At 42.0% G+C, this 23,017-nt stretch overlaps 1 protein-coding gene across 1 annotated transcript in view; it reads right to left on the reverse strand.

The window, feature by feature from the left end:
* LOC127639470 (uncharacterized) overlaps positions 1–23,017 on the reverse strand; it is a 376,863-nt gene that overhangs the window by 136,576 nt on the left and 217,270 nt on the right. The window contains exons 2-5 of the mRNA XM_052121522.1: positions 10,523–10,863; positions 9,923–10,286; positions 9,699–9,811; positions 6,938–7,024 (exon numbers count right to left, since the gene is read on the reverse strand). Of these exons, the coding sequence (XP_051977482.1) occupies positions 6,938–7,024; positions 9,699–9,811; positions 9,923–10,286; positions 10,523–10,863 (905 nt within the window). The remainder of the gene's footprint in view (positions 1–6,937; positions 7,025–9,698; positions 9,812–9,922; positions 10,287–10,522; positions 10,864–23,017) is intronic.

The following is a 23,017-nucleotide window of genomic DNA, read 5'->3' on the forward strand; positions in this document are numbered from 1 at the left end:
AACTCACAAAACATTTCTCTGACAAACAAACTCACAGATGCTGTTATGAGTAAAAGAGATGAAAATAGAGACATTCAAGAAACTGTCTGTTTTCCAGAGAATACTGCTGATCTTGGGCTTTAATACACATTCTTCCTTGACTGTTAAAGAGAGAAAACTGAAATCTTATTGTAATATACTGTAATATTTACAGCACAATTTTGATATTTTACTGAAAATAAAATCTGATTATTTACTGATAATCTCCAACAAACAAAGTTTAAATAAAATCTCCCACACGGTGTAAATTAAAACAGTCATAATGTCCATTTATTTGAGTTACACTGTTGTGAGACTGGGGAGTCTAACACAGTGGCGGCTTGTCAATAGAGGGCGCTGTGGCGCCGCCCCCATCAAAATTCCAGAAATATACATGAATACAAAAATGATATAAAAATGAAATAAAAAATAAAATAGTTTACTCATACAATGTGCAGGCTGGTAGTAAGAGCCTTAGCATTTAATTTAAAACTGACTATTTTCTATGTTTTTCAATATTTCATGCGGTTTCATGGGCGAGGGACGCCGGACAAATGGATGTCTATGGCCCTGTTCCCAAATGGCACACTCCGGACTTGTGGACTTCCTCAGAGTCCACACTTCGGTGACGTCATGTAGTGCAGACTTATAGGGCCCCTCGCGCAAGTCCACAAGGGCGCATTGAGAAGTATTTTTGGGACAGACTCGATCGTGAAGCGTGGTTATTGTTGGACAGGAGCTGCAGGTTCGGTTCGGGGAAATATGCTGCCTATTGTTGTTGTTTTTACTATTGTGTTTGCGAGATGGCTTGCCATGCAGAGAAATCACATTTATACGCTCCGACGTCGTAGAAGACAAGATTATTGTTCATGCATACAAATGCTGATGTTATGCACGGAGGAAAGGGTAAGCAAGTAAATGTTATTGACTTTGTAGATAAACATAAAACTTGTCAAAAGTCGTTCATGCATTAAGTCATTATTATTTGATTTACTGTTTAATTTTCTTTTTCTTTATATACAAATATATATATGTATTTTATATTTTTTATGTGTACCTTGTTTTTTTATGTCGTTTTTCTCTTTTCTTTTCTTTTCTTTTCTTTTCTCTTGTCTTGTATTAATCAATACCAGTGAAAGGTGAGGCTCATTCCAATTGATTGCTAATATGGTTGATGACCATAATGTTTGTATAAACTGTAGGTAACAACTTCTAAAATGTACAGTGTACACAGTCATAAAAACCATAATGATACTTAAATATTTTCTTCTCAGCCATGTTATCAATTGTCTGTGTCCGTGAGCTAAAGCGCTCTTCACACCAGTTGTCTGATTGGCCTTTCGCAAGGACTCCTGGGTACTTGAAGTGCGTGAAGCCTGGATCTATCGCGGGCTTCATGGAAGACCGCTTCAAGGGTACAAAGGGGCGCTGCTGAGCACACTTAAGAGCGTTAAAATGCTAAATGGGACGGCCTACGGACTCGTAGACTCAGCGAGCACGCGCAATTTAAGTCCACGAGACCGAAAGTCCGCATGAAGTGCGCCATTTGGGACAGGGCTTACCTGAGTCCTTAAATTTTGAGACAGTATAAGGCCGCAGTAGAGGTGACGTATATATGCGCTCCGGCGCAGTGGAGGTGACGTATTTCCGCATTTGAATGGAGCTCCACTCGCCCCGTAGTCTGCAGCCAGCCCCTATTGGAGATTTTCGGGCAGCATGTGACCTGAAGCTGATCTGTAATTGGTTTCTTAAAGATTCTCCTCCGGGCGCAGGTCGCTGCGTCCCTGTCGAATCAGAATTGGATACATGTTATTTTATCCAATCTGATTGGTTCTCGTCACCTGTCATTCAACTTTATGGTCTTGGCCACTACTGCGAGTGCGCAGGCGACTCCGCCCAAACCTTGCTAGGCTGATCACTTTCGAGATAATGGCAGCAGTTAAACTAAACTCTGTCACTGATTTACAAAAAAAACCCTTTCACAAGGCGTTCGCTGGAAGAACAAAAGGAAACTCTCTCCACACCATTGGTGAGTAAAGCAGTGGTTCTCGGCCAATAAAGACGCGCCGGGCGCTCAGACCAGAAAAGCATGAAAGGATTGCAGCAGAGGTGAGTTTGTTATAGAAATTAGTCAGAATACCAATTTACATTATTGTTGTGCTGCAGAGATGCCCTTCCCACATATCATATTCTACAGACTCAAGACATTTTTTTTGTTTGGTATAAATCCTTATAAAAATCTATATAAATAAATTTTTAATATTATACAACAGCATCCCAATAATAATAAATTGGCAACATAAAAATAAATGATCAAATCAAATATGAAGCCACCAAAAACTACTGTCTTGTATGGGACACAAACTCAAATGGCTGTATTTTTATTTTGAAAGTCATTGCAACTGTGACAACTAGTGGCCTACTCCAGGTTACTACCTTACATTTACACACACACACACACACACACACACACACACACACACACACACACACACACACACACACACACACACACACACACACACACACACACAAACAAACAAACAACGCCATTCGCCACTAAGTGGCGGTGACGTCACCACGACGCTTGTGCCAGGCTATGTGCACGTTAAGGCCACGTGAAGTGTCGAACGCCCGCTGGCAGGAGGTCACGGGACAGATCCAACCGGTGACACGGGTCGAATGACTGAGATGACCGGCTGATGCACCACCTGTGCCCCCCACTGTGCCAAATTGCTGTGCTTTAGCCACCCTGCGCTCTGCTCGTTGTTGTGAGCGTCGCTCCTCTGCCCTCCGTTGTTGTTGGAGGGCGACTGCCTCCAACTGGCCAGCAGCATCCTTCACAGGCCTCCTCCAAAGAGGCCGATCTTGACACTGCTGGTACCAGTCATTGGCAAGTCCACTCAGCTACACATCCCCCTGTACCACATCACTCCACCTCTTCTCCAGCCCGTGCGCGCTGCTCAGCCCCCTCTATCCGGCCGAACAAAAACTGTTTAGGCATGCGGTGACCGGGCATGCGGGCTACATGACCCAGCCAACGCAACCTTGCCTGCCGGAGGAGCTCACCGATGGGACTTTGTCCACATCTTTCAAAGATTTGTGAGCTCCTCACACAATCCAGCCTGGTTAAACCCAGGATGGATCTTAGGCAGGCCAGCCTAAATGTTTCTAGCCAGCGATGATGTTCCATTAGGGGGGTCCACGTTTAGCAAGCATAGAGAAGGGAGGGAATGACCCTTGAGAATACTTGAAGCTTTGTGCGGAGCGACAAACCGGGTAGCTTCCACATCAGTGTTACGCAACCGATGAAAAGATAATGCCGCTCGACTGATTCGGAGTGAGACCTCTGCTGTCAAACCGGAGCTGGTCATAAGCACACTTCCCAGGTATGGAAAACACTCCACTCTCTCCACAACTGCCCCATCACCAATTGGGAGCTGTGGGGGTGTAGTGTCCGATGTTACATAATACCCAGGAAGATGCTTAGTTTTGGTTGGGCTGATGGTAAGGCCCCATCTCTTAGTGGCAAGCTCCAGGTTCATCAGCAGCGCCTCCAACTCCTCCTCTGAGTGAGCAGCAATCACCAGATCATCAGCATACATAATGTGGTTGACCAATAGGGATCCATCCCTATTAAAGACACACACACACACACACACACACACACACACACACACACACACACACACACACACACACACACACACATACATATATATTTATATTTAATTATCTCTGTGATCCTGGGACACACTAGGAGCGTTTCTCCTTCACAGACCACCTTGTCTGTGCCACCTTGTTGCAGGGGGACAGGTTTGGATACCTTTCCTGAAGATGCATTGAGCAGCACCATGAAAGCGTACCCGATGCTCAGTGGAAGCAAGCTGAAGACAGAGCTCAGTCTCATCTACAGCAAGGAAGAATTCAAAGCCTGCCGTGGTGCTGTGGACCTATTCCAGCTGTTTATGGAGAATAATCTCGAAGAAGTCTTTTCCGAAACTGTGACTCTCCTAAAAGTTCTCATTACCACACCCATGACCACGGCTGAAGCTGAGAGGTGCTTCTCAACCTTGAAAAGAATAAAAACTTTCCTCAGAAACACCATGACCCAGGAGAGGCTGAATGCACTGGCATTGCTTTCCATGGAAAGAGACTTGTTACTGAGATGACTGACTTTAACCAGTCATTGAGAAATTTGCTGGCCAGAAAGAAAGGAGAGCAAAATTTATGTTAAAGTAGTCAACATGCTTTTTGGTACTGCTTTGTATTTATTTTCGCTCACAAAAAAAGTTTTTAACATTGTTTTAAACACTTAATACATTATACATATAAAATAAAAATAATCACATAAACATAAAGTGAGGACAAACATAATTTTCCCTTTAACAGTAACTCAAAGAAAAGAAAGCTGAAAGTTAATCATGATTTAAAATATTTCATTATTGCACTCTGAACAATAAAGGTAAAAAATGGCAAGTACATGGATTGCAATGAAATAAACTTGATATTTGGTATAAAACTTAATAAAAAGTTTTTATAATCTAACATTTGTATTTGTCATGAGGCTGATGTACAAAGTAAATGTGGCATAATGTTGATTTCCATAAAAAGAAAATTCCAACACAAACTCCATTATTTCATGTTTACAGTAAGACACTTATTCAATGCAAGTGTGTCTTTATAAAGTATAACCTCAAGATGTGAACATGATATTAATGTGATATAATCTTATCTATGTAAAGTTATAGTCAGTCATTCAAAATCACTGTCATGATCCCGTGTAATTGAATTTAACTTTACACAGATAACCAGCAATAGTTTTATATTTAAATGAATAGGTATAAATACATTTATGTCACTAATAAAGGAGGTAATAAGTCTGTAGTCTCACAGCTCCATTAATAACTCTCTTCAGTTCTACTTAATAACCGATATGTGCTGGAAGACAAGTGTTGCTCGAATATAAACTAACATGCAACATTATGATCTCTATGATGATCTTGATTACAGCTGCAATGATTTTAACATGCAACATTATGATCTCTGTGATGATCTTGATGACAGCTGCAATGATTTTAACATGCAACATTATGATCTCTGTGATGATCTTGATGACAGCTGCAATGATTTTAACATGCAACATTATGATCTCTGTGATGATCTTGATGACGGCTGCAATGATTTTAACATGCAACATTATGATCTCTGTGATGATCTTGATGACGGCTGCAATGATTTTAACATGCAACATTATGATCTCTGTGATGATCTTGATGACAGCTGCAATGATTTTAACATGCAACATTATGATCTCTCTGATGATCTTGATTACAACAGCAATGATTTTGGGAAATCAGCCCACATCTGACCACTACACTGAACCAAACACTGAACGATCACTGATGACGTGTCACATGTTCCAATAATAAAATCATGATAATGTCATATCAAAACATATCAAAGACAAATAGAAAAATGACTAACAATTGTAGTCACCACCATTGTGTCCTTGAGTAAGACACTTAACTCCAGGTTGCTCCGGGGGGATTGTCCCTGTAATAAGTGCACTGTAAGTCCCATTGGATAAAAGCGTCTGCTAAATGCATACATGTAAAAGTTGTTGTGCACTCAATGGGGTTCTCAACTAATACTTGACATTTGTTCATCACATGGAGAATAAATTAAAGAAACATAATGAGGAATATAAAATGAGGTTATTTGGCAGTACTGTAGATAGTGGTTTGTATATTTTATACTTCCACTCATGTTCACAATATTTCTTGTCAATAGATGAATGATATAGAAATTAATACTCAAATAGATCAGATATTCTCAAACTGCACAACTCGACTTAAAATTACTTTAAAATATGAAACAATATAATTATATATAATTTGATCTCTCGTGATTTAGTGCTTTATTTCAAAGAGCTTGTTTTGTATTTGTAATTCATTAAGTTTGATATAGCTTTGCTTGTTTAAGACTATTTATAAGTCCATATACATTATTGTTTCAGGATTGTGGAGTGCTGATATCTCATGTGCAGATTTAAACTGGCCTGCTCGACTCAAACACTAGATTCAGTTTTCATAAAAGTGCTCAAACTAATTTATCTTTTATGTGCTTGAATTTTCATTGTAAAGGGATTTTGATGGGCAAGGAGGAGGCGAGAACCGGCTTGACAATATAAATAATATTTTAATGATAAACATACATCTCGGAGGCTCGATTAGCCCAATAAGGGACCGGGTGTGTATAACCACGACCCGGCCCCGCCCTGTCACAATCAATAATGTAATGACATGCATAGATGAGGGTATATTAACTACAGGCACATTGATTTTACTCATTGAGGCACGTGTGTGTTGCTTTAGTGAAATAAAAGATTAAAGGGAACATTTATTTGCTTCTTATTTGATCAAATGTTGGAACTGAAATGTTTGAGAAGCGCTTCAGATGATCTGATGAAACACATTCATCACTGTTCAGAAAGTTTCAGTATTCTGAATTCATCAACTCAAGACTAGAGAAAGTGTGTTTGTGATTTTTGTTTCATGTCAGTAAAACTGAATAATTTGGTTATTAAGCACCAAGTCTTTCCAAAAGCAGCAAAATTAAACTGTTGAACCGCTTTAAATTAACGAAACGTCACAATCATATACGGTCCCCACCGACAAACACAGTGCAGAAATTAAAAGACACGAGTTCACAGTCAACAAAGTCATCTCAGTATTGGCTCATATGGAAGATAAATACAACTGCAGCTGCTGATCTAGAGTCAGATTTCCCTTTCTCAATAGTAAGTGAGGTTTGGATTTGAGGTGGGGAAACTGATCCTCGATCAGAGCAGCGTTATACCAGAACAGCAGCAGGAATTGCAGCAGCAGCACAAACTGTTGTCGAGTCATTCAGTTGCATCCTCTCTCTCTTCCTCTCTCTCTTCCTGTCCTCTCTCCTGTCCTTCATCATTCATCAAATGAGTCTCGTTCTCTCTTTCATCCTCCTGTAAGAAAACACAGATTCACAGAAGATCAAAGAAATGAACAGGATTTGTGATTCAGAAGGGCAGAAAACAGCTCAAACTTACACAACACACATTTACTGTTGAAGTGAATAAAGTCTTTTTGAAATGTTTCATTTTACTGAGAAAGTAACAGTTGCACTTTATTTTACAGTATGTGTACTTTCAGTGTACTTACACAAGAAAGTACTGAGTAATATGAGGTAACTACATGTACTCAATATGGGTTACGGTTAGGTTAGGGTTAGTATCTAGTCATTACTGGAGTTGTTGTAATTATGTAGTAAGTAAATGTAGAACAGAACTATCAAATCTAAACATGTTGAAATAAATTTACAGATATAAAAAACACTTTCATTAATAATAATTTACATTCCTGAGATCACAAATGAGCATTTAAACATGTGAAAATTTAAAGTTGATATTTATATCCTGCAAATCTGATCACAAGCTCATTTACATGTGAAAATAATGAGAGGCAAGTTTGCGGAGAGTTTCCCAGAACTCAAGATATTTTGTAATTGTTTCTTTCTTCAGCAGAACAAATATGAAGAAAAATAGAAAAATATCTCAGCAGGTCCTTAAAATGCAAGTAGATGGAGATTTCTCTTTTGAAGCCCCAAAAATCACAGACAGTCATCATAAACATCATCCATACGACTCAATATTTCAGATATTTTTCTGCTGAAGAAAGAAAGTCAAACACATCTGAGATCTCATGAGGAGTAAATAATGAGAATATTTTATTTTTGGGTGAACTATTCATGAGTTCATGAGTGGTGGTGGCGTAGTGGCTAAAGCACTGGGCTGTTAATCAGAAGGTCACAGGTTCTAACCCCACAGTCACCACCATTGTGTCCTTGAGTAAGACACTTAACTCCAGGTTGCTCCGGGGGGATTGTCCCTGTAATAAGTGCACTGTAAGTCGCTTTGGATAAAAGCGTCTGCCAAATGCATAAATGTAAATGTAACTATTAAAATCAGTAGACCTGAAACATCACAAGTGTACACAAGCTGTTAGACTGATGACCTACACTGTATTCATTAGCAGAAGATTTGTTTCATCTGATTATTAAACTTTATAGACGTAATTATTTACTGAACATGGAAGTCTTCTGAAGGAATAGTTTCACCCAAAACTATAAACCAAATTAAACATAATGTCTTAAATGTAGGAAGGATGTTTTTCTTAATAAATCTTCATTTTAAAAACTGTATCATCATCTGTAATGCACCAATACAAAATGTTTGATCATCGACTCTAATGAAGGTTTTGTAGATCACAAACTATTCACAAACACTCATTAATCATGAATATGAATTACTGCATTACATTGACAATGATTTTTACTTCATGTTTTATACTTTAAGTATAATTCAGTAAAGAAATTCACTGCATTAAATCCTCTTGTTATCAAGATTTTTTTGTCTTGTTTTCCATTTAAAATGGTCTAAAAATCCTTAAAACAAGAAACATTTGAGACGCAACAGATAAGATATTTAAACTTTAAGAGGATGTATCTTAAATATAAGTTCATGACTTCACCTCTCTCACCTTTCTGTTCACTTCAATCCATCATTAACTCACAAAAACTCTCTATTATTAATAAAGCTGCGTATTGCCAATTTTCTTCAGGATAAGAAACACACAGTGACACATATATTATGATTCAATAATTCATGAGCAATCACGTTATAGTCTAGCTGCATTAAGCGTGTGTGTTTGAGAGACTAGCGTCCCGTGACAGAGTGTGCATCAGCGGTGCAGTTTCAATCTCTCCCTCTTAGATCGGGACATTCACACGACTCATAGAAAGGCACAGACCACACAGAGAAATGCCAGAGTCGAGTTTGTAGTTATTTACATGATCCGCTTCTGTATTATTTGAACTTTAATAAAGCTATAATGCATTAAATATAACTGCATTAAAGATGTAACGCCGGGTGTTTCCTTTAAAGAGCTCCAGCTCCACTTATTCCACAACGAGAGTTCTTCTATATTTACTCATTTTGTATTTTTCATTATAATTCCCTCATACTTTGTGATGTACATCATCTGAAGCTGTTTGGAAAGTTTAGAGTTCATCTGGACTGTGATCTGTGTAATTCTTCCTCAGTCAGGAACTGCAGTGCTGCTCTCACACGTCACCATTACAGTTTAATGTGATCTCAGGTTACGTTACACGAGATCAAACGACTATTCAACAACGATAATGTTTTATTGTCGACATTGTAGATTACACTGACTAATCGTTTCAGCCCTAAAAGCTCAATATTTCAGGGTTTGAAAAACATTTATTTTGCTGTTGGATGAAATCAGCAGTTATTTCCTAGTGCAACACGCTCACCGACATCGATTAAAATAATCTCTGAGACGCTTCAGATGAAATCAAACTGATCTGAATCTGTTGTAAATTCAGAGACAGAAAGATGTAATGCACATACTGAAGTATCTTACCTGAACATCGTGCCGCATCTCCATATCTGTTGAATAAAAACTCAATTAAACACATTTTCTTTATCAGTTAGTTTTGAGTATGAAAATAAACATTTTCACATATTTAAAGACTCTTTTTACCCATTTAATCTAAAATTTTCCTCTTTTATATCAGCTGTATGTAATACTTGCCATTTTGTCTTAGTCTTGAGATCTTACAGCTGATAGTAAATCAGCAGCAGCTACACCAACATACACGACAACCAAAGCAACATATATTCCTGCTACATCACCAGAAGACGGACCTGAATCTGGAGTTTTTATGTCTGATACTGTAATGATGAAGAGAGACAGTCATTAGTGTCACTGAATGTGATCATCATCAGCTCTTTATAACAACTGAAGATCTGATTATCTGCATTAAATGATGAAATCGTCCTCACCGCTGACATTAACACTGAAGCTCTTTACACTGAAGCTGCTGCTGATACTGCTGCTGATCTCTAGTTGATAAAGTCCAGAGTCTGTAGTTCTGGTGTTTGTGATAGTGAGATCTCCAGTCTGATGGTCAATCTTCAGTCTGTCTCTGAATCTCTCAGCACCTTCATCACACGTCACATCTGTACAGCTCTTACTGGGATCTTCCTTCATTTCAGCTATACGAGTGTCATTGAAATACCACGTCATCACAACATCTCCCTGTTTTACAGTATCATCAGTGTGTAGAGTGACAGAATCTCCTTCAATCACCGACTTTATCTTCATTTCAGCAGCAGACACTCCTGAAACACACATGAACAGTTTCTTCTTTTGGGTGAATAAACCTCACCATAGTAGAGGACAGAACTGAGGAAATAACAACAATTGTGCACCTAAATTACTGAACAAGGAATATTCCTTTAATATAAGGCAAGTTAACTATATGCAAGTTTAAAATACTTAAGACACGTTCTCCACATTTATCACATTAACATTGGTTTATGTACCATTATATCAATAAATACAAATTTGAAGCCAATATTAAATGACTCACCAGGTTAGACAGTGACAGTGAATCTCTTTTCTTCTCTGATGTTGTTGATGATGGTCCATAGTAGATAATCTCCAAAGTCTGTAATTCTGATGTTCATGATGGTGAGAGATCCAGTCTGATTGTTCAACTTCAGTCTGTCTCTAAATGTCTCATTATAACCACCTGGACACTTCACATCTGTACAGAACTCACTGAGATCTCCATAGATTTGAGCTACACGGGTGCCATTAAAATACCATTTAATAAAATTGGTTCTGTCATTCTGTAATCCAGTAACAGCAGTGTGTAAAATCAGAGAATCTCCCTCCATCACTGACACAGACGTCTTCATTTCATCAACACCAAACACACCTGGAGACACAAATGAACAGTCACTCTTCAAGATGCACAACAGGAAAACACTGTGAAAATGATTCTTTTACAGGTCATATTGTCAAGATGACACAAACACAACAAGAACATTCACTCATGACACAAACTAACATCTTTCTCAAGTATGTCTTGAACACATCCATACACACAACACAATCCACATCACATTCACGCTGTATATCCCTCCTCATGCACGCAACACAATCCACATCACATCTCACACTGTATATCCCTCCTCATGCACACAACACAATCCACATCACATTCACACTGTATATCCCTCCTCATACACACAACACAATCCACATCACATTCACACTGTATATCCCTCCTCATACACACAACACAATCCACATCACATTCACACTGTATATCCCTCCTCATGTACACAACACAATCCACATCACATTCACACTGTATATCCCTCCTCATATACACAACACAATCCACATCACATTCACACTGTATATCCCTCCTCATGCACACAACACAATCCACATCACATTCAGACTGTATATCCCTCCTCATGCACGCAACACAATCCACATCACATTCACACTGTATATCCCTCCTCATACACACAACACAATCCACATCACATTCACACTGTATATCCCTCCTCATGCACACAATACAATCCACATCACATTCACACTGTATATCCCTCCTCATACACACAACACAATCCACATCACATTCACACTGTATATCCCTCCTCATGCACACAACACAATCCACATCACATTCACACTGTATATCCCCTCCTCATACACACAACACAATCCACATCACATTCATACTGTATATCCCTCCTCATGCACACAACACAATCCACATCACATTCACACTGTATATCCCCTCCTCATGCACACAACACAATCCACATCACATTCATACTGTATATCCCTCCTCATGCACACAACACAATCCACATCACATTCACACTGTATATCCCTCCTCATACACACAACACAATCCACATCACATTCATACTGTATATCCCTCCTCATACACACAACACAATCCACATCACATTCACACTGTATATCCCTCCTCATGCACACAACACAATCCACATCACATTCATACTGTATATCCCTCCTCATGCACACAACACAATCCACATCACATTCACACTGTATATCCCTCCTCATGCACACAACACAATCCACATCACATTCACACTGTATATCCCTCCTCATGCACGCAACACAATCCACATCACATTCACACACTGTATATCCCTCCTCATGCACACAACACAATCCACATCACATTCACACTGTATATCCCTCCTCATGCACACAACACAATCCACATCACATTCACACTGTATATCCCTCCTCATGCACACAACACAATCCACATCACATTCATACTGTATATCCCTCCTCATGCACACAACACAATCCACATCACATTCACACTGTATATCCCTCCTCATGCACACAACACAATCCACATCACATTCACACTGTATATCCCTCCTCATATACACAACACAATCCACATCACATTCACACTGTATATCCCTCCTCATACACACAACACAATCCACATCACATTCACACTGTATATCCCTCCTCATGCACACAACACAATCCACATCACATTCACACTGTATATCCCTCCTCATGCACACAACACAATCCACATCACATTCACACTGTATATCCCTCCTCATATACACAACACAATCCACATCACATTCACGCTGTATATCCCTCCTCATGCACACAACACAATCCACATCACATTCATACTGTATATCCCTCCTCATGCACACAACACAATCCACATCACATTCACGCTGTATATCCCTCCTCATGCACACAACACAATCCACATCACATTCACGCTGTATATCCCTCCTCATGCACACAACACAATCCACATCACATTCACGCTGTATATCCCCCCTCATGCACACAACACAATCCACATCACATTCACACTGTATATCCCCCCTCATGCACGCAACACAATCCACATCACATTCACACTGTATATCCCCCCTCATGCACGCAACACAATCCACATCACATTCACACTGTATATCCCTCCTCCTGCACGCAACACAATCCACATCACATTCACACTGTATATCCCCCCTCATGCACACAACACAATCCACATCACATTCACACTGTATATCCCCCCTCATGCACGCAACACAATCCACATCACATTCACACTGTATATCCCTCCTCATGCACACAACACAATCCACATCACATTCACACTGTATATCCCTCCTCCTGCACACAACACAATCCACATCACATTCACACTGTATATCCCTCCTCATGCACACAACACAATCCACATCACATTCACACTGTATATCCCTCCTCATGCACACAACACAATCCACATCACATTCACACTGTATATCCCTCCTCATGCACACAACACAATCCACATCACATTCACACTGTATATCCCTCGTCATACACACAACACAGTCCACATCACATTCACACTGTATATCCCTCCACATGCACGCAACACAATCCCCATCACATTCACACTGTATAACTCTCCACATGCACACAACACAATCCACATCACATTCACACTGTATATCCCTCCACATGCACACAACACAATCCACATCACATTCACACTGTATATCCCTCCACATGCACGCAACACAATCCACATCACATTCACACTGTATATCCCTCCACATGCACGCTAACACAATCCACATCACATTCACACTGTATATCCCTCCACATGCACACAACACAATCCACATCACATTCACACTGTATATCCCTCCACATGCACACAACACAATCCACATCACATTCACACTGTATATCCCTCCACATGCACACAACACAATCCACATCACATTCACACTGTATATCCCTCCTCATGCACACAACACAATCCACATCACATTCACACTGTATATCCCTCCTCATGCACACAACACAATCCACATCACATTCACACTGTATATCCCCTCCTCATGCACGCAACACAATCCACATCACATTCACACTGTATATCCCTCCTCATGTACACAACACAATCCACATCACATTCACACTGTATATCCCTCCTCATATACACAACACAATCCACATCACATTCACACTGTATATCCCTCCTCATGCACGCAACACAATCCACATCACATTCACACTGTATATCCCTCCTCATGCACACAACACAATCCACATCACATTCACACTGTATATCCCTCCTCATGCACACAACACAATCCACATCACATTCACACTGTATATCCCTCCTCATGCACACAACATAATCCACATCACATTCACGCTGTATATCCCTCCTCATGCACACAACACAATCCACATCACATTCACACTGTATATCCCTCCTCCTGCACACAACACAATCCACATCACATTCACACTGTATATCCCTCCTCATGCACACAACACAATCCACATCACATTCACACTGTATATCCCTCCTCATGCACACAATCCACATCACATTCACACTGTATATCCCTCCTCATGCACACAACACAATCCACATCACATTCACACTGTATATCCCTCCTCATGCACACATCACAATCCACATCACATTCACACTGTATATCCCTCCTCATGCACGCAACACAATCCACATCACATTCACACTGTATATCCCTCCTCATGCACGCAACACAATCCACATCACATTCACACTGTATATCCCTCCTCATGCACACATCACAATCCACATCACATTCACACTGTATATCCCTCCTCATGCACACAAGCCACATCACATTCACACTGTATATCCCTCCTCATGTACGCAACACAATCCACATCACATTCACACTGTATATCCCTCCTCATTCACGCAACACAATCCACATCACATTCACACTGTATATCCCTCCTCATGCACGCAACACAATCCACATCACATTCACACTGTATATCCCTCCTCATGCACGCAACACAATCCACATCACATTCACACTGTATATCCCTCCTCATGCACACATCACAATCCACATCACATTCACACTGTATATCCCTCCTCATGCACACAAGCCACATCACATTCACACTGTATATCCCTCCTCATGTACACAACACAATCCACATCTCATTTACACTGTATACCCCTCCTCATGCACACAACACAATCCACATCACATTCACACTGTATAACCCTCCTCATGCACGCAACACAATCCACATCACATTCACACTGTATACCCCTCCTCATGCACGCAACACAATCCACATCACATTCACACTGTATATCCCTCCTCATGCACGCAACACAATCCACATCACATTCACACTGTATATCCCTCCTCACACACACAACACAATCCACATCACATTCACACTGTATATCCCTCCTCATGCACGCAACACAATCCACATCACATTCACACTGTATATCCCTCCTCATGCACACAACACAATCCACATCACATTCACACTGTATATCCCTCCTCATGCACGCAACACAATCCACATCACATTCACACTGTATTTCCCCTCCTCATGAACGCAACACAATCCACATCACATTCACACTGTATATCCCCCCTCACGCACGCAACACAATCCACATCACATTCACACTGTATATCCCTCCTCATGCACGCAACACAATCCACATCACATTCACACTGTATATCCCTCCTCACGCACGCAACACAATCCACATCACATTCAAACTGTATATCCCTCCTCATGCACACAACACAATCCACATCACATTCACACTGTATATCCCTCCTCACGCACACAACACAATCCACATCACATTCAAACTGTATATCCCTCCTCATGCACACAACACAATCCACATCACATTCACACTGTATATCCCTCCTCACGCACGCAACACAATCCACATCACATTCACACTGTATATCCCTCCTCACGCACGCAACACAATCCACATCACATTCACACTGTATATCCCTCCTCACGCACGCAACACAATCCACATCACATTCACACTGTATATCCTCCTCACGCACGCAACACAATCCACATCACATTCACACTGTATATCCCTCCTCACGCACGCAACACAATCCACATCACATTCACACTGTATATCCCTCCTCGTGCACGCAACACAATCCACATCACATTCACACTGTATATCCCTCCTCGTGCACGCAACACAATCCACATCACATTCACACTGTATATCCCTCCTCACGCACGCAACACAATCCACATCACATTCACACTGTATATCCCTCCTCATGTACGCAACACAATCCACATCACATTCACACTGTATATCCCTCCTCGTGCACACAACACAATCCACATCACATTCACACTGTATATCCCTCCTCATGTACGCAACACAATCCACATCACATTCACACTGTATATCCCTCCACATGCACGCAACACAATCCACATCACATTCACACTGTATATCCCCTCCTCATGCACGCAACACAATCCACATCACATTCACACTGTATATCCCTCCTCATGCACCGCAACACAATCCACATCACATTCACACTGTATATCCCTCCTCATGCACGCAACACAATCCACATCACATTCACACTGTATATCCCTCCTCATTCACGCAACACAATCCACATCACATTCACACTGTATATCCCTCCTCACGCACGCAACACAATCCACATCACATTCACACTGTATATCCCCTCCTCATGCACACAACACAATCCACATCACATTCACACTGTATATCCCCTCCTCATGTACACAACACAATCCACATCACATTCACACTGTATATCCCTCCTCATGCACACAACACAATCCACATCACATTCACACTGTATATCCCCTCCTCATGCACACAACACAATCCACATCACATTCACACTGTATATCCCTCCTCATGCACACATCACAATCCACATCACATTCACACTGTATATCCCTCCTCATGCACACAAGCCACATCACATTCACACTGTATATCCCTCCTCATGTACGCAACACAATCCACATCACATTCACACTGTATATCCCTCCTCATTCACGCAACACAATCCACATCACATTCACACTGTATATCCCCTCCTCATGCACGCAACACAATCCACATCACATTCACACTGTATATCCCTCCTCATGCACGCAACACAATCCACATCACATTCACACTGTATATCCCTCCTCATGCACGCAACACAATCCACATCACATTCACACTGTATATCCCTCCTCATTCACGCAACACAATCCACATCACATTCACACTGTATATCCCTCCTCACGCACGCAACACAATCCACATCACATTCACACTGTATATCCCTCCTCATGCACACAACACAATCCACATCACATTCACACTGTATATCCCTCCTCATGTACACAACACAATCCACATCACATTCACACTGTATATCCCTCCTCATGCACACAACACAATCCACATCACATTCACACTGTATATCCCCTCCTCATGCACACAACACAATCCACATCACATTCACACTGTATATCCCTCCTCATGCACACATCACAATCCACATCACATTCACACTGTATATCCCTCCTCATGCACACAAGCCACATCACATTCACACTGTATATCCCTCCTCATGTACGCAACACAATCCACATCACATTCACACTGTATATCCCTCCTCATTCACGCAACACAATCCACATCACATTCACACTGTATATCCCTCCTCATGCACGCTAACACAATCCACATCACATTCACACTGTATATCCCTCCTCATGCACGCAACACAATCCACATCACATTCACACTGTATATCCCTCCTCATGCACACATCACAATCCACATCACATTCACACTGTATATCCCTCCTCATGCACACAAGCCACATCACATTCACACTGTATATCCCTCCTCATGTACACAACACAATCCACATCTCATTTACACTGTATACCCCTCCTCATGCACACAACACAATCCACATCACATTCACACTGTATAACCCTCCTCATGCACGCTAACACAATCCACATCACATTCACACTGTATACCCCTCCTCATGCACGCAACACAATCCACATCACATTCACACTGTATATCCCTCCTCATGCACGTAACACAATCCACATCACATTCACACTGTATATCCCTCCTCACACACACAACACAATCCACATCACATTCACACTGTATATCCCTCCTCATGCACGCAACACAATCCACATCACATTCACACTGTATATCCCTCCTCATGCACACAACACAATCCACATCACATTCACACTGTATATCCCTCCTCATGCACGCAACACAATCCACATCACATTCACACTGTATTTCCCCTCCTCATGAACGCAACACAATCCACATCACATTCACACTGTATATCCCCCCTCACGCACGCAACACTATCCACATCACATTCACACTGTATATCCCTCCTCATGCACGCAACACAATCCACATCACATTCACACTGTATATCCCTCCTCACGCACGCAACACAATCCACATCACATTCAAACTGTATATCCCTCCTCATGCACACAACACAATCCACATCACATTCACACTGTATATCCCTCCTCACGCACACAACACAATCCACATCACATTCAAACTGTATATCCCTCCTCATGCACACAACACAATCCACATCACATTCACACTGTATATCCCTCCTCACGCACGCAACACAATCCACATCACATTCACACTGTATATCCCTCCTCACCCACGCAACACAATCCACATCACATTCACACTGTATATCCCTCCTCACGCACGCAACACAATCCACATCACATTCACACTGTATATCCCTCCTCACGCACGCAACACAATCCACATCACATTCACACTGTATATCCCTCCTCACGCACGCAACACAATCCACATCACATTCACACTGTATATCCCTCCTCGTGCACGCAACACAATCCACATCACATTCACACTGTATATCCCTCCTCGTGCACGCAACACAATCCACATCACATTCACACTGTATATCCCTCCTCACGCACGCAACACAATCCACATCACATTCACACTGTATATCCCTCCTCACGTACGCAACACAATCCACATCACATTCACACTGTATATCCCTCCTCGTGCACACAACACAATCCACATCACATTCACACTGTATATCCCTCCTCATGTACGCTAACACAATCCACATCACATTCACACTGTATATCCCTCCACATGCACGCTAACACAATCCACATCACATTCACACTGTATATCCCTCCTCATGCACGCAACACAATCCACATCACATTCACACTGTATATCCCTCCTCATGCACGCAACACAATCCACATCACATTCACACTGTATATCCCTCCTCATGCACGCAACACAATCCACATCACATTCACACTGTATATCCCTCCTCATTCACGCAACACAATCCACATCACATTCACACTGTATATCCCTCCTCACGCACGCAACACAATCCACATCACATTCACACTGTATATCCCTCCTCATGCACACAACACAATCCACATCACATTCACACTGTATATCCCTCCTCATGTACACAACACAATCCACATCACATTCACACTGTATATCCCTCCTCATGCACACAACACAATCCACATCACATTCACACTGTATATCCCTCCTCATGCACTCAACACAATCCAACTACAGCAGGTAAGTGCCAGTTTCAGAGTTTGTATTTATTTACATGACCTGCTTCCGTATTATTAGAACTTTAATAAAGCTATAATGCATTAAAGATGTAACACCGGGTGTTTCCTTTAAAGAGCTTCTGCACTGCTTATTCCAAAACGAGAGATCTTCTATATTTAAAAATGTTTCCTTTTTGTGTATATATATATATATACATACATACATACATACACACACACACACACATACATACACTCTTTTCATTTGGTCCTTTACCCACCCTATGCAAAATTTAAAAAAAGATGTTAAATTCACAATCTCTAATGATTTCACCGTGACGACATCTGGCAAAAACAGGACAAATAGTGTCATTTTCATCTTTAAATACAGGAAAATAATTTTAAGGGATGGGTGGCAACCTTAAATCTCCGTGACATTCATATGGGCCAATACGGAACCGACAGACAAACACATTCGGGATCATTATATGAAGCTGTGTCACTTTGTGAATGTTTTATCATTAATAAGAAGAATGTATCAATGTCTTACCATAATCGAGCACAAAACACACAGTGAGCAAATAAAAGATGATCTTCATTTTCATCCGATGTTCTGGAAACCTGAAAATGAATTTCGAAATGGTGAGTGAAATCCGATCCCAGAACCGAGGAACAGAGGAACTAAGGAACTGAGAAACTAAGGAACCAAGAAACTGAGAAACTAAGGAAGCGGGTAACTGAGAAACTAAGGAACTGAGAAACTAAGGAACCAAGAAACTGAGAAACTAAGGAAGCGGGTAACTGAGAAACTAAGGAAGCGGGTAACTCAGAAACTAAGGAACCGGGTAACTGAGAAACTAAGGTTTAAGGTAATGAAGTGACACAAGGGGTCCCATTCAAAAAAGCCATCCACTAGTCTGTGTTAAGTGAACTGATGAGACAGGTGCAAGCAGGCTGCTGCGTGCTAGAAGCAACTGTGTCGGCTGCACGTAGCCCTCCCCAATGCCCCCAAAAAAGATGTAATATACAGAAAGTAGGTTCTCAGCACCCCTGAGGGGGAAACAAGGTGCTACATGACTAGCATGGGAGCAAGCCCAGCAGCCGCAGCCTTTTCTCTCTCTATGTCTCTTGCATAGGATGTGAAGCGGCTGGGGTAATCTTAGCGCTATGCGGGAAGGCAGTCTTTCCCGGTCCCATTCTTTCAGGGCTAAAAGACCCTGTGGAGGCCACATCCTGCCCGAGCTAGGGGGAGGTAGTATGTGGAAAATACTCCACGAGGGTTGTGAAGCCATATGTGCAGGTTCCTACAACCCTGAAGGGGGTTGTAGGAACCTTGGGCACGTAGCGCGGTCTTGGTCTCAGGATAACGTGAGAATGTGCTGGACCAAAATCCAGGCAGGTGTCGCTGACAGAAAACGCTTGCAGGTCCCCAACCCTCTTGATGAAAGTGAGTGCGATCAGGAGGGCCGTCTTCAGGGAGAGGGCCTTGAGCTCAACTGAATCAAGCAGCTCGAAGGGGGGTCTCTGAAGGCCCGAAAGTACCACTGAGAAATCCCAGGAGGGGAATAGGCTTGGCCAGGGAGAGTTCAGCTTCCGGGCACCTCTAAAGCTGCGTTCAAACCGGACGCGAATAGCGCGTCAAATTCGCGCCTACCGCGTCTAGTTATACCCTTGACCACTTTGAATCCATTCGCGCGTCAAGAGCGAAATTGACGCACGTAAAACAAAAGTTTGAAGCGAAATTTACGCGCGAGACGCACGAGACGCACGTCGGAGGCGAAATCCGATGAAACTCCGGTGGCGAAACCCATTGACGGCCATCTTTTTACAAGATGGCTGATGTTGATCGAGCATTCGTAAACCCTCGCTCTGAGTTTGCATGTTTTGATGTCCACATGTTCTTGTTCAAGAAATTACAGTGACTGTAGCATTTCTATCGTAAAGAAGTGGACAAATATTAAAGATTAATTTGTATTTACAACTTACCAGGTTGCCCAGTCTCCTCACTGACCCTCTTCCAAGCAAGGTCCTTTTTGTTCTTGTCTCTGTAAAAATATGAAGTGGAATCGTACAATTCTGGGTGACTGCTTACAGCAAGAATTAATTTTTCCTCCATAAGTTAGCTGTCAGTGATTTTGGAATGAAAGATTCCGAGCGGGAGTTTACGTCACTTTACCTCCTGAGTGACAGCAGGCAGCTAGGCTCCTGATTGGTTAACGCGCGAATTGACGCCAAAGTTCAGATTTTTCAACTCGGGCAGCAGACGCGATCGCGTCAACGGCGTGAATGCACAAAGTGCACCATTCGCGCTAAGCGCCAGACGCTCAATTACGCCATTCGCTGAACTTGACGCTCGAACGAGGCGTATTCGCGTCTATCGCCAGCGCTACGCCTCATTCGCGCCGCAGGAATTTTTACGTCATGCGTAGCGCTCTTTGCATTGACTTAACATTGAAATCACTCGCGCTTCGACGCGCTATTCAGCGTCGGTGTGAACGCAGCATTAGGAACCTCATAATCAAGTCGTGCTTACCAAGGGACTTCCTGTCTACTGCGTTGTGGTGGGCTGCGATAGTAGAGACATACACTTTCAAGGTGGAGGGAGACAGCCTCCCCTGCAGGAATGAAAGCACTGACCGAACTGCGCATCTCTGCGGATCTTCGGCTCGGGAAGAACACCAATTTGCGAGCGAGCGCCACTTTAGAGCGTAAAGTTGCCTGGTGGAGGGAGCTCTGGCTTGATTGATCGTGTCTAAGAATGCAGGTGGTAGATCACTTAGATCTTCCACGTCACGTCCAGGGGCCAGACGTGGAGGTTCCAGAGGTCTGGGCACGGGTGCCAGAGGGTAACCTGTCCCTGAGAAAGAAGGTCCTTCCTCAGGGGGATTTTCCAGGGAGGTGATGTCACGAGGAGCATATGTTCCAAGAGCCAGGACCGAGTGGGCCAATAAGGAGCCACCAAGGTGACCTGTTCCACGTCCTTCCTGATCTTGCACAGCACCAGTGCAAGGAGGCTCACTGGGGGAAATGCGTACTTGCGCAGCCCCCGGGGCCATATGTGAGCCTGTCTGTCCCGAGAGAAGCTTCTGTCAGGGAGTACCAGAGCGGGCAGTGAGAGTTGTCTTGGGAGGCAAAGAGATCTATCTGTGCCATGCCGAATTGTTCCCAGATCAACTGAACCACCTGGGGGTGGAGCCTCCACTCTCCACTTGGTGAAACCTGCTGCGACAGCACGTCCGCCGTCATGTTGCGGTTGCCAGGGATGTGAGTGGCGTGCAGCGACTTTAAAAAAAATATGTTTTGTATTTTTTCCAAGTCAAACAGTTTGTGATATTTTGACTATAATTGGTGTTAAAACAATTATAATTAAATTATTAAATGAAATCATACTCTACCTTAACCACAATGTATTTAAAAATGTATTGGTTTGTTATGAAAAAGAATGCTATTAAACATTTGCATTTAAAGTATAACTTTTTATTGTATATAAACAAAGTGCATATAAATCTATATTGGGGGTGGGGTTCACGTGACACGAGTGTCAAGTG

Source organism: Xyrauchen texanus, chromosome 48 (assembly GCF_025860055.1).
Source record: "Xyrauchen texanus isolate HMW12.3.18 chromosome 48, RBS_HiC_50CHRs, whole genome shotgun sequence".
Taxonomy (NCBI): Eukaryota; Metazoa; Chordata; class Actinopteri; order Cypriniformes; family Catostomidae; genus Xyrauchen; species Xyrauchen texanus.